We start from the raw sequence: 14,923 nt of genomic DNA, 5'->3' as shown, positions 1-14,923 counted from the left end.
ATATATATATAGAGAGAGAGAGAGAGAGAGAGTCCTTAGATGCTGAGCTTCTCGTTATTTGTCAATCACTTGATCAAATTAAGCCTTAATCTGAGAGGCTTTGCAGAGCTACAAAGATTTATGACCATACTACCAACAGCATGGACATGGATTTCAGTAACGCACATCAAACATTTTTGGCTTAACTTACAATAGTTTTAGTATTTTGAAATACGATATTAACATTACGGACCATTGTTTTTGTTTTTTCGATAAATAATTTGCTATATTTTTGCCTCCTCTAGAAGTTTATGAAAATTGGTCTACAATAATATGATAGTAAAGTATTTAAATTTAATGTAAATTCAAATAAACAACACATAATTCAGAATAAGTTATTTATTATAATGTTCACATAGTTTATGTCAAACTTAATGTCTATTATAAGCTTAAAAATATATTTTACATGAAAAGAAAAAGAAAATAAATAAATTGGTGAGCTTTTCAAAACTTAATAAAATAATTTAATACAAATTTAGTTAACAATAAGTTTATAAGTTTAAACAATAAATTTAGTTTCAATAATAACAATATATACACATCATTAACCTAACAGAAAATGCTTTTATTAAGAGGAACCATAAAACATGATGTATTGTAAAGTAAACATTTATACATTTAATTAGACAAATAAATATAAATTCAATTTAATATTCATTAAAATTGAAATTTGGTTCTTGTTAATAAAAGCATATGTGGAATGAATATTTTGAGGAGGGAAGAATTATTTATTTATTTTTCTTATTAAAAAATAAATATTCAATAAAAGTAGATTGTAATCACATAAATGAATTACATGAATATACTACATAAAAATATACACTCCAAAGATTAGTTCTAAACTTAAAAAAACAATTCTTTATATATTATGAACATATTTACAGTATCATTTAATAAAATAAACTTTTTATCTTGAGAAAAACATTAATCATGAAGTTAAATAGAATAAATCTTACATGAGGCAGCCCTGTAATAAATTCTAAATACTCTCATTGGTTTCTTTTCTTTGGATGGTATTAAATGTTAATAGTTACATTCTATACAGCATTAAAGTTTATTAGTAACAACTATTGCTCGGTTGTCATTAGTTGCAACTTTTGTATAACTTCGTGGTGTTCTTGATGTCCAGTGAAGAATCACATACCATGCAGATAAGAAACCAGCAATACCATTTGCTGCACTTGAGCCAATTAGTAGTACCGATAGAACATTCCACACCTGGAAAAAGAAAATATGACAAGATTAAAACCAAACAAACTTTTCAAATATCAAACCACAATAATTAATATTTTTTAATTAAGTTTGACTACTTGGATATGTGATCATATTACATTATGTTACTTTTGATTCATTTATTGTTCATAACACATTTCATCTTTTGAGAGGTGAGGTCTTAGGGATTGTTCACAATTCTGTTATTTCAAACTGTACGTTAGAGCATTAAATAATAAAAATTGTAGAAAGATAGTCTGGATGTCGGTCAGTAACTTATGTCAGTTACTTGTAAGTATTAGAGGCAAAATTTCATAACTTTGGAATTAACTTAATGTTTTATTTTCATTATTCAGGTAAACTTTTTATTATTTATATTGAAAGAAAATATTTGACGATATGAAGTACATTGTAGGAAGATGGTTCAAGTAGTTGTCAATAAAGGAATAAAATGGTAGAAAAACTATTCAATATTAACCTTAAATAGTTTACAGGTTAACATTAGTTTTTCTACTGTTTCACGCCTTTATTGACCACTATCCGGACTATTTTCCTACAATTTATTTCATACGGTCAACCATCATTTTCCAATATAAATAAAAAAAGTGTAACAGACTAATGAAAATAAAACATTAAGTGAATTCCAAAGTTATGAAATTATGTTTACAACTAATAGACATGCTTGTAAGGAATAAACTACAGCCTGAAAACAAATGAACAAATTGAAATTTTATTGATTGAAATAAAATGGCATAGATATACGAAAATTATCTTAGCGTTTTCAGAAAAAAAAAGATATGGATTCTTTAAGATGAAACATTAGCTAGATGGAAATGGTTGGGTCGGTTCGAAAAATAGTTTTTAATCAATATTTATCAATTGCCAACATTTCAAGTAACAATGTAGGTCTTCTTTAGGGCTGTTGTGTTCATGGGTAAAGGTGTACGACAATCTACAAAATAATTAAGAATCGGCTGAAATTTAAATTCCTTTGTATATGTATGTATAAATTTGAAGCCAAAATACACAGCAACCATAGTAAATCTAAGATAAAATATCAATAAATATATTATTTCAATTTCTTGAGACAGGTAATTATTTATTAAATAAATCAAAAATTGTATCCTTATTAGTCTCAAATAAAAAATATAAATAGTCTGAAATAAAAAGTGTTGAGACTAATAAGGATACAATTTTTGATTTATTTAATAAATAAAATATCAATTTCGATTTGGAAATAATATTTACCATCTGTAATCGCACTAGTAACTATGTCATACATATAAGTAAACACCTACTTCTGGACAATTTAAATCTGGATAAGTTAGTGCATAGGCAGCAGCTTTGCAAACACAAATTGCATGTAGTTCATTAGCTGGTTGACAAGTACTCTTATATAGACGGACTAGATGAATTAAAGCAAACCCACTTGCACAGAATGCAGCAACACTAGCAAATAATGAGCACAAGATGCTGAAAACCTGTTAAAGAAAAAAACAATTAAATCAAATGTTTGGAAAAAAGATACACATTTTTCTTGTTTATCAATCTATTAAATTGGTATATTTAAACCAACATAAATAAATAGAAAAAAATTAATCCAATAAATAATAAAAAGATAAAAAATTTTCACAAAATATATGTAACTCAAGCATCATGCATGTCTTCCATATTAATTAATTTAAGAGGTTAAAATGTTGAGACCTAACAAATTTGTGAAAAGAAGAACTAACTTATTCATAATGTATCAAGGAAAAGCTTTAGCAGAAACATTTAAAGAAATCATGAAAACTATTTTGGCAAACTTTAGTTTTTTCAGCTTTATGTGTATATTGTAAACTCTTAATAGTTTTTCATGAAACTGATTTCAGAGAATCTTTTGTGTTTCCTGACATTTGGCAAATGCAAGACAATATAGAAAGTTATGTTAGTAATGTACCAAAATATTTTTACAAGTTTTAATTTTATAATTTATAAGTATAATTTAAACATAAATATTTTCATAAGAGAATGTATAAATTAAATTTTCAAAATACATTACTTTTTAATTAACAGCAGGCTATGTATCATGATGGTTGTTATTGGCTTATAAAATTATTGTTTTTATAGCATAAATGGTATGAGGTTACTAACCTTGAATCCATGGACATAATATTTAGTTGGCATTCCAGGGTACTCTTGCCTACAAGAGCAAACGAGAATTAAGCCTATCACGGCTGAAAACAGAACCTAAAATCACAAGACATTTTTTTCATGTTATTCATTAAGTAATAACAAATATAACATTTGGGAAATGTTTGTATGAAGGAGTACATTATATGGAAGAGTTGGTCAAGGGGACAGAGGATAAGGTCAGTAAAAATAAATAAAATATAAAACATATAAAGAATGAAACATAATTTTTATTGTGAGCAAAAGCTACGGAAACTTCATCAGGAAGACAACTTAATACAAAATTTTGGTAGATAAGAAAAAATATTGGGTTTTTCTTCACTGACTGCATGTCTTGGCTAACTTATCCAACATCCACACCAGTACATTATATATTTAATAATTTGACTAATTAAATTATTAAATGTATAATGAATAAATTAATTTAAGAATAATTCTGTTTTTTTAAATGATGCAGAAAATAAAAAATATGAATTATGACGAAGATGATCAGGGGTGCGGTCAAAACAGGACAAAAATAGTTAACAACTATTTATTTGCAAAATTAATTTAATAATTTTAATAACATACATTAATTAGCATATAAATAATTGTTAACAATTTTTGTTCTCTTTTAATTGCACTCCTGACATCTTCATAATTTGAAATAATACAGTCAATTATTTAAATATATAAAAACAATATGAATATCATTTATCAGTGCCAACACATTTAAATAATGAATGTGAACTAATAAATCTACTTTAAGAGACTAAAAAAAAAATTAATGTTTTGCTTTTCATAGGTATATTTTTTATTTCCTGGCTCTTTTTACTTTTCTAAGCTCTATACTTGTGTCGATCAGACTTTATTTTTAAAAAATGCTTCTGGTAAACTAATAAATCTATTAAATTTTAAAAATGCAATTTTTTAGACCACCTATTTAAACATCATGGTGATGCATATGAAAACAAATTTTAAATTATCTATATTTAAATTCTATTAAGCAATCACACTCTTGTATGGTACAATATCTTAATTAATACAAAAATAATAAATCTATGGATTGTCAATTCTATGATGTAGGTTATTAAGATGAATTTAAATAGGTTTACTTGTGGCACAAGAATGGTGGATTTTGGATTGGATTGTTGAAACTGAAAATAGGAAGACATTGTAAAGAACCTATAGCTCAATATTTTATGATGAAAAAGGCCTAATTAGTTCTTTATATTAACATAAATTGAGAGGTGATGGAAGATTAAAAACGAAAGCTTTAAGTCTCTGAAGCTATAATTTACAAATGATGCTCAGAATGTATTCAAAATGAATTAAAAGATCAAAACCATTCAACATTAATATTACTGATTAGTAAATGTTTTACAAATTTATGCATCATCAGGACTACACTCTTATGATGATATTGTACTACTAGGTACAAAATGTAACTATTATTAAATGGAATAATTTGTTAGTTGCTGCATTCAATTTAATTTTATTACAAATAATATAAGATAACAGCAAAAACATTTGTTTAATAAAATTGACTACTTGGATTTTACTAAATTCTTGGTTTGGATTTGGTTTCGAATAAGGATTAATAATACAAAAAAATGACAATAAATAAAAAAGGAATACAATATAATTTAGAAGTAAATAAAGTTTATTTTACCGGAGTACCACTCCAATAGGGAACATCTCGGAAAGGAAGATTTGGAGCCCATAGAAGAAGCCATCCTGTTAATGTACAGATTGCTACTCCCATCAGAAGTTGAAGTACTAGTAAACTGGAGGCAAGCCTATGCCGCTCCAAGACATGAGGTAAGTATTTTCTGGGCACTGAAAAGATAATAATCTTATTAGAAATGAAATGATTAACATAATAAATTATTGTTAAAATAAAATAAAATTAAACTAGCACCCCCATATGATGGGTTTCTGCCTACAACTGGTGGTAACTAACATAGTAAGTCACATAAAGCAACACATCCAGTAAGTTGAATTCAGAAATTGGATTACATATATGCTAAGTAAAATTAAGAAATCATATAATAAATTTTTTTTTTCTAAAATCTTGATGGTTCATGTGGCCCGGGATAAGGTATTGAAAACAGCAAAAAGATTATTTATTGAAAACCAAGGTTTTAACCTACATTGCAAGAATTCAGGCAAAGTGATGACCAATTTTCTGCCTTCTATGTTACATAGACTCAAACACAGATGACCTGCAATCAGGATCAAAACCTTCCTTTTCAATAAATAGTGATTTATTGTTTTGAGTACCTTTCTGACTGCTATCTGTAATATAACTATTTTTATTATACAAAGAGTGAAGCTTTCAACTTGTGATTAAAGGGTGTTCACGATTTCCCTGACGCCCATTTATTTTTTCTCTCCGGAGTTTTCAGAATTTCGAAATGAAACTTAGGTAGGTACTTAGTAAAGGTGAATGAAGTTTCTTTTGGTAGTGAAGTCAACTTTGAAACCGCTTCTAGTTCTTCTCAGTTAACTGTGTAAGTTTCAGTGGCAAGGGTTATTTTCAATGAAGGATTCTCAGAGAAAATTCAATGTTAAACGACTTCATATCGGAGATTTTGCCTATCCAAAACGTCCTCCTGAAGGAGGGAATCGCCAAAACTCTCAAACAATTTTTTTTTTTAAGGTTCTTCACGATTTGGGAGAAAATCGAAAAAATAAAACCGTAAAGAACGAAATCGTTTAAGGATTCAATGTCTCGTAAGAATCCATCATCATGATTGAGGAATTTATTTATTTCTGCGTCATCATGACAGGCATTTGAGTCCCCTCTGGCGGCCGAAGATACTCAAACCGGAACCGCCCCTCTAAGATCCCCAGGGAGCGACGGTCCTATATCATCACTTTTGAAATATTAGCTTAAAACGGGGAAGAAAATTTATAAAAAAAAGATAGTTAAATCGAGCAATACTTGATAAGCGCCTGAAATAAATATTGCTGGATTTAACTATCTTAAAGTTTCCTCTTCCCGTTTTAAGATAATATTTCAAAAGTGATATAGGACCGTCGCTCCCCGGGGGTCTTAGTGGGGTGGTTCCGGCGGGGAAAGATTGTCTTTTTTTTAGTGTTATGATCTCCTCTTGTGAGATTGGGACATGTCGTACATCGACCAACCTACTAGCTATAATTGTCTGTTTAAAAAGTGAGATGGAGGCTATATAGAGGGGGAGTGGAGGGTTTCCTGTTTTGTTATTGATAAGAGAAAATGCCGATTTCCTTCTTTCACCTTCCCCCATCATTCCAAGATAATATGCCTTCTAAGCATCTCTGAGGATGAATTGATAAAGTCATTATTTATTTTTTTTCGTCCTGTAAGGGAAAACATGAAAATATTTTCAATAATTTCCGTAGATCACAATATCATGGAGTAGCTCCACCAGTAATGGCTTGGCTGGTTATGATAACGGGATGGAGACAGAATGGGATAAGCATGCAATTTACCGACCAAACCCAACTTGTTCCAGGCACCAAGCTACCACCACTTTATTCACCAACCCTCCGAAAATCAAATTTCTTTAGGACCATATAAACAAAATTTCTGTGCCATTAGATCTGCAATAACAATATATCACGTTATTATTTATCATGATATTAACCTTTAGGAGATATATTTTATACAGAGGAAAAGTAGGATTTAATTATGACTTGGAGTTTTTTAGATCAGGTCTACACCTGATTTACAGCAATTTGGAAAATATAAAAATTATTTTATAAGCTACAAAACTAGGGAATTAAAATGCCAAAAGAGAGTCCGGGTGGCGGTCAATAAAGGTACTATTCTAATAATAGTAGAAAAACTATTCCATATTAAACTTAATGATCTCCAAGAATCTGTCATCCCGTTATTCTCTGGAGACATTATTTTTATTAAAAAATACGTCGATGACCTCTTTCTCATTATCAACCCTGACCAAATTCCCAATGTATTATCTTCTTTCAACTTGTACCACCCTCGCCTTCGGTTCACGGTAGAACGTGAAATGATCACTCCCTCTCCTTCCTAGACCTCCGTATTATAAAAAATCCCAAAGGTTTTTCCTAGAACTCAGCTATCTAAAGCGTTATGAAAGTTCAAAAATTGGTTATAACTCTAGATATCGGATTTTCGTGCTGTAGCATCTTTTGTTACTAAGCTTCAAATTCCGCCAAACCTCAACAGAAATTCGAATCACGGAAAATACATTCAAATAACACTAATTTTTGTATTTTTATATTGCACGTGTTTTGATTTTTTTCTGCACAAAATTGCATTTTCATTATTTTGGGAAAATTTTGATTTTTATGCATAAAATTTAATAATTAAACTAAATTTCTCATATCATACACATAAGTATGCCAATATTTATTTGTTTTCCTTATTTAATATATATTTTAAAATGAAAAAATTGGAGGTAAAGCAATTCATTGACTAACTGATGAATAGTCGAATTGAAAATTTAAAAAAAATAAGAAATATACACAAGCAACTTATATTCTGGAATAGTATTAGCCAATGGCTTCGATAACTACGAAAAAGTCTTACTAGAATAAGCTTGTTATAGAAAACGTTCAGTGTTATTGTTTTTAATTTCATTCCCAGTCTCTAACCTTTCATCCTTCCGTCTTTCTTTGTTGTGATCAGTGGGAATTTCAAAGTAAGTATGATGAAAATAAATAAAATCTCTTCTGAAAATACATTAATATAGTTTCTTTACGTTCACACGCACAAGACACAAGGAGCATCAGTGCACAGATGCAACAAGAGGAAACTATACGAACCTCAGGCTTCAGATTTTTTTTTTTAATGTCTGATAGCACATGATTTGGAAATAAAGAAAGTACAATGGTAAAGATATTTATATTCATAGAGATATATTGAGCCAGCTCAGATGCCTTATGGTCGGAGGTTTAATTTTTTTATTGAATAAAACTTGATTTTATTTTATAGATAATATAAGATACAACTCCGGTGTTTTTACTCCGACAAAGTTAAAAAGATTGTAATTCCGGAGGGGAAAGGAAAATGGGGCTGTCGACGATACCTTCTGACCTGGAGGCCAGGTGTAAAACACACCTGTCTAGGAACCTGGACCTTTCTTTTCTACCTTGGCTCCTGGAAATCTGCTTTTGTTACTGCTTCCAAGACGGTTCATAATATAATAATAACTTAAATTTATAATGTTATAGGGATTATTGTCATAAAAATATAAAATTACATTAGAATGGTATGAAAAATTGATTCAGATTAGTTACACCTAAGTAACTCAAATTAGTAATTGCATACATAGATCGGACGGAACTTTCCTGATTGCATTACAAATTCGTTAAGTTTTGTTTAACTTTATTCTTGGCAGGAACAAAATTTACATTAGCTATTCTCACCTCGATAAATCAATAAATACAAATTTTTATTACAGCAGGAAAATACAAATTTTCGCCTTCACTGGTCTTAAGATTTTTTTCTTCGAAAATCTTTGGGGTCGTATATAGGGTGGTAAGTGAAAGATGTGTGATATACGCACCGCACCAAATTTGTTCCACCGGACTCTTCTACTAGGAGTTCAGGGGACGTTTTATCCTTACCTTACCTCCCTAATAGCGTCCTAAACCACAACTTATCTCTTTAAATAACATCTACAGGTAAGTTTGAGTACAATAACCTCTTTGAATAACGTTTTACCATTTACTTAATTTTCGTATTTTAAAGTAGGTTCCCAAGTTTCACAATTGTTCGAGCTGTCACATCATATGGTTGGCAGAGTCATCAATTAAATTAACAGTTAATTAATTAAGTTAACAATTAAATCTTTATTTTATATAGTTTTCATTAAATTAATTAAAAATTGGGTTGAAATAACTGCTTTTTTTTTCTCCTCTTGGGCTCTTGGTCTATCCAGTAAGTTAAGATGTTAGCAAGTCGCTACTACTTTTTCAATAATATTGTCGATGCGAAAGGTCACCAGCAGTTAGTTATGCGGCATAGTAAAGCGGTTGCGCCTGCCCAAGTCAAAAATATTTCAACAAATATTATTAATTATTTGTTTATAAAGCAAATTCTTTTAAAATTTTGTTAAAATTTAATTACAAACACAATTCCCACGAAAGAATATTTTGAAACAATTTTAAGTTTGTATAACAAGTTCTGTTCGTTCCAATAAAAACGTAACATAAATCAAACCACAAAACAAACTGTATGATCTCCACGTTATATTGAAACGTAATTTCACATAGAAATGTAACTTCGTATGATTTATTTAGCAGCTCATAAAAATGGATGGATATTCTCAAATTCCAAAAGTTTAAACAAATAATATGAAAAAGCTATTATTCTCAAGTGTCAACAATCGCACCAGGTTAGTGAAAAGTTCAAATAAATTAGTGAAAAGAATTAGAAAAAATAAAATAACTTAATACAGTTTGGAAACAGGTCGAAATTGTCAGACTTTTTCCCGATTTAACATTGCCAGCTTCAGAGGAGGCTCGCGCTTTCCCTTGTAGAGAATGAAAAGTGAATTTATGAATAATTTTATGTTACATCCTCCATGTTGTTCTAAACCACAGTCCTGACAAACTATTTTTAAAATATGAAATGTTCGGGTTTAAATTCCACAAAATCCTCCGAGGCGTCTGAAAAGAAGATGGGCACTGGACCTTCTAATTTAAATTAATGTTTGAAGTACCACCGATGGGTGGTTCCTTACAAAGATTTTCAAGTGTATATGAAAGATACAACATTTTTACTTATTGCATTATTTTGTACAGTTGTAAATTACATTAAATAAATTTTAAAAAAATTCCACATGACCTCGGACAATTTTCTCAATTTAAGATTTTATCTTGAAAGATTTCGACGAACGCTAATTGGATTCCACATAAAACTGTAGAATTTTCTTCATTGGTCTTAGCTGCAAAACATCAGTAAGTTAAATCAGTTATAAAGCCTTGTAAAGAGGTTTTTCTTGTGACCCCTCTAGAAACATTTTCTGGGTCCGTCCTTGTCCAAAAAATTGTAGAAACTTCTCCGAATGAATTCCATTTATATAATGCTGGTAAAAGTTCTAAAAATATGTATATAGTAGTATGATCTTTTTATTAATATCGTAATGAAACCTCACATAAATATTTCTACATTTCAGTTCCAACATATATGTTTCCAATATTGTAGCGGTGCAGATTATTGGTAATTCTACGTAAAATAGCACAAGTTAAGTAAATTTTTGGGTGGCGAAAACTGGAATGCCTATTAAATGGAATATGAATTTGGAGATCCGTATCAGACAAGTTATGAGACCTTCTAAACTTCATAATCAGAATTTGAATATGTGGCAATGTGTTATAAATATATATAATACAACGTTAGTCATGCATAGTTTTGAAAATTAAAGTGTGTACCACTACAACTCATGAAGAGAAGGGATTCAGTATGTTGTAAGGACGAACTGTTTCTTGAATAACGTCAATACAAAAAGGTGATTTGCTCATCATCATGTTCAATCGCCAGATATTAAACTATCTACTACATATAATATTGATATACAATTTTATTGCTAACTATTATCATTTTTGTTATTAAACGAAGAAAATATCATTTCTGATAATTCGAGGTTTCCTGTTAGGACGAGTCCCGTGGTATTTGCCACCTTGTCACGAGCTATGCCCCCATTCCGACCGTGATTTCGAAATTTTCAGATTCATGACGCTGAGGATGGCACACACACGAACCCCCACTTCATCTGACTTCGCAAACCTCCTCTTGATAGGATATTCCCAATCCTTGGATGGTGTAACCACCTAAACGAAAATACGGCCCATGATCCTGAAGCGGGCAGGTCAGTGGCCAGGATGTAACGGGCGCTGCATGCCCGATCTACGCCCACGTCGGCGTCACTTCCCTCTGCTCTCCATCCGAGAGCTGTCCTCTTTCACATTCAGACCGCGCTCCCCTGCAGGAGTACAATCGCTGTGGGGGGAATTTTAACAAGTTCAATTCATCACCGGTGCAACTGGACGTTTCATTAATGCTTCCCTTCTCTTGGCAGACATGAATGGTTAAGATTTAAGAAACAAATATAATAAATTGAAAAGCGAAACTGGACCAAATGTTTTCCAAGGGTTAGAAACTATTGGAATAGGATTTTGAATGCTCAGTACTTATCATTAATTTTACATTATGGATTCTTTGGTATGAGTCGTTCCTTCAATATGGCAAAGTTATCAGAAAACTTTAAGATTTTTCATATATTTTTAATCTCATCTATTTTACTATATGTCCACTTGACATGCTCGAGAACAGAAGTGGGAAGAGACAAAAATATATAATTTTATGATATATTTTTTGGGAAGAATATTTGTTTACGCTATGTAATTAATCGTAAGAAGATTGTTCGGTTGGCGGTCAAGAAAGGTATACACATTAGCAGAAAAAAGTATTTTTTAGTAACCAATGTTTGCTCCACTTTGTAGGGATTCATCAGGGTTATATGATAACAAGAACATTGTTAAGAATGTTATATAGGGCCGCCCGTAGCTCAGTCTAGCTGATGTCTATTGGCGGTGCCGGTTCGAATCCGGCCTGGGACGTTGATTTTTTCATTGAGTGGCGGTCCCACAAAATGAATAACTTTGACCCCCAACCATGGTTAGGCAGTATAGTACTCCAATAAGAGTCTAGGCAAAGGAAAAAAAAAAAAAAAAAGAATAAACCTAAAAAATTGTATTTAAGTATCTTTTCACCTCTATTATTTTCTCAATATTTATTTCTTCTATATTTGTACAATTCTTCTATTAATTATTATTTCCTTAGCTGTTACTCCAGTGGTAAATTTTCTATTGTATTCACGCCGTTTATCAATTTCAGGCGCTTTTTATTTTATTAGTGTTCGATTAAACTACCTTAAAGTTTCCTCTCTCCTGTTTTCTCTTCAAGCTAATATTTCAAAAGCGATATAGGACCGTCGCTTCCCGGAGGTCTTCGCGGGGCGGGTCTGGCAGGGAAGGATTGCCTTATATAGTTATATTCCTTTAGTTCACTGCGTTTCTTTTTTATATAAGTTATTATGCAACTTTTTGTGTATATTCTTATTGTGTAATCATACTTCACAAGTTTGTATCTTTTTTTTCATTTAGTCCTGCAAAGTGGGGTGGAAAATGAATTTAATTTGATGAATTTGAATAGTCAATGTAAGTAATATACATTTATAGTTTCATTTTCATTAATCGGTGTCATAGAGATTTTGTAGTTAAATTATTAACTAATAAATCAGCAAACATAAGTTTATTAATTATTTTGGTTCACATTTCATGTTTCGGCTGTTTAGAAACATTTTCAAGACTGAATAAATAATAATGAAATAATTTCAAATGATGATTACTGACTGGACCAGAAAGATACAATTTATAGAATATTTAGGTTATAGCTTGAGAATGACCGAAATCTAGATTGAAGTATCAGAAAAGAAGATTCATAAGGATTTTCTCTTTTCCAGGAGACTTTGGGGCTTATAAGAAAAATATTTTTATAATAAATACAAAAGTTAAAGATTGCTTTTTCGGCCTCGCAACATTTTATATTATTCTATATATTATATATTAAAGGCTTAGTTTACAATCATCAGAGATTATTACTTCAAATTAAACATATCTTAGGATAGATTAATTAGAAAACAAACGTACAGTGACTCATAAAAATGATGAAATTAAAAACATTTTTAATTTTAGAATTAATCCATAAATTATAATTTTTAAGCAAGAAGGTTAGGGTTTTAGAATTATATTTTAATCTTGTTAAAACAGAATATGTTATTCTTAAGATGATATGATTATTATCTACACCCATTTCTTATATTTTTGGGATAAGCCGACATCTGTTCCGCAGTCATTTCTTCTGAGCCATTGTAGCCGTAATTTACATATATTATAGTCTAAGTAATATTCATTGAATTTTAAAATGGCGCTGGACAGTGGTTTACGTGATACTAATCTGCAACTGAGCTTTTTACAACAATCCGCTAATAGAATACGGTTCCTTCACATGGAGATTAGCCGGTCCTGTTAATGCAAGCCTCAGGGCTAGTCACGTACTCTTATTATCTAACAAAAAGCTTTTTAGAGATTTAGGTCGCGAATCCTAATTCCTCTTTGCATACTTGATGATCCCAATGATCTTGAACACTAATGCAATTCGTTTAGTGATTAGAAAGTTTAAAGCATTCTTTTAGAAATCTTCAGCAACATAACATACATCTGTATATCTTTTCCAAGAATATATTGAGGGTCGAGAAGCTGCTGTCATAAAATGTTTTGAGATTTTATGTTGCCAAATCCTTCTAGAATTAACTATAGGCTCATAGAAAACATAGAAGTTATGTCCGTCCCACTTGTGCTATTAACACCTTGAATTTGGAACTATAATAATTTTCAATTTCAAAAAACGGAATCTAAGTGTAAAATTCTTCTTTTCTATAAAAACAATTAGTCCATTCTGTCAATATTTCATTAATGTGTTTAATTTAGACAGGATCTTCCCAACTTCAAGAATTTGTAGAAAGAAAAAAATTACAGAGCAGTACTTTTAGCTTAAGTAAGAATACTTGTGTATTGAAACCTGATCGACTTATTACTGAATCAGAAAGGAAATTAAATAAATAGAACAATTAAATAGAAAATAAGGAATAAAATATTAAAATGTGAGTCTTTAGAGCTTTGGCTTCATGATCGTTTCTTTTTTATTGTTTTTTCTAGTTTTCACAGTCAATGCTATATTTTTTTACCATCTCATTTTCACGTTTTTTTTTTTTTTTTAATAATCCCCCTCTGAGCTGTCCGAAACACCAATATCTCTCGATTCAGTCGACCAGGAGGGGTCGGGACGTGGATGCCTAAACAATCTGAAACAGTGTCCTCACCTTATTGTTAAAAAGAATGTTCAAAATATTAAATAAATTCGAAGATTGAAGAATACTGAAAATTCTTAATTTGAAATGTTAAAATTGAGAGCACGATGGTCAACAAAAGATGAATAATAGCATTATTTACTTATTTTTTTTAAATTTATTTTATTGAAGAGAATAATTACAATCTACCACAAAATAAGGGCACTAAGTATTAGTGTTCAGATACTCATTCGTACAATTCAGACAAAAAAACATAATAAAGAAAAAAACATGTAAACAATAACAATAGTACTCACTGAAAAAAAAAAAAGTAACTTTAAATAATAATAATAAAGAAATATATAAATAAAAAGATGGACCCATATCAAAAGTATAATATAATAAAACTAGTCACGTAAATAAAATAAAATAATTTATGTATAAGACAAAGAAAATATTTTTTTTTTTTTTTTATTTAATGTAATTTACAACTGTACAAAATAATACAATAAGTAAATATGTTGTATGTTTCTACACTTGAAATGTGTATGTTGTACACTTGAAAATTTTGGGAAGGAACCACCCATTGGTGGTACTTCAAACATTAATTTAAATTAGAAGGTCCCGTGGCCATC

At 30.1% G+C, this 14,923-nt stretch overlaps 1 protein-coding gene across 1 annotated transcript in view; it reads right to left on the bottom strand.

Annotated features, from left to right (window-relative positions):
* Positions 1 to 363: 363 nt before the first annotated feature.
* Positions 364 to 14,923, bottom strand: part of LOC106691545 (sarcospan) — a 30,123-nt gene continuing 15,563 nt past the window's right edge. Inside the window, exons 2-5 of the mRNA XM_014437344.2 lie at positions 5,075 to 5,241; positions 3,385 to 3,480; positions 2,550 to 2,732; positions 364 to 1,257 (exon numbers count right to left, since the gene is read on the bottom strand). Coding sequence (XP_014292830.1) covers positions 1,087 to 1,257; positions 2,550 to 2,732; positions 3,385 to 3,480; positions 5,075 to 5,241 — 617 coding nt within the window. The 3' untranslated portion in view covers positions 364 to 1,086. The remainder of the gene's footprint in view (positions 1,258 to 2,549; positions 2,733 to 3,384; positions 3,481 to 5,074; positions 5,242 to 14,923) is intronic.

This window comes from Halyomorpha halys, unplaced genomic scaffold, assembly GCF_000696795.3.
Source record: "Halyomorpha halys isolate HHAL.00 unplaced genomic scaffold, Hhal_1.1 Scaffold2479.1, whole genome shotgun sequence".
Taxonomy (NCBI): Eukaryota; Metazoa; Arthropoda; class Insecta; order Hemiptera; family Pentatomidae; genus Halyomorpha; species Halyomorpha halys.
This window is presented reverse-complemented; position numbering and strand designations above follow the sequence as displayed.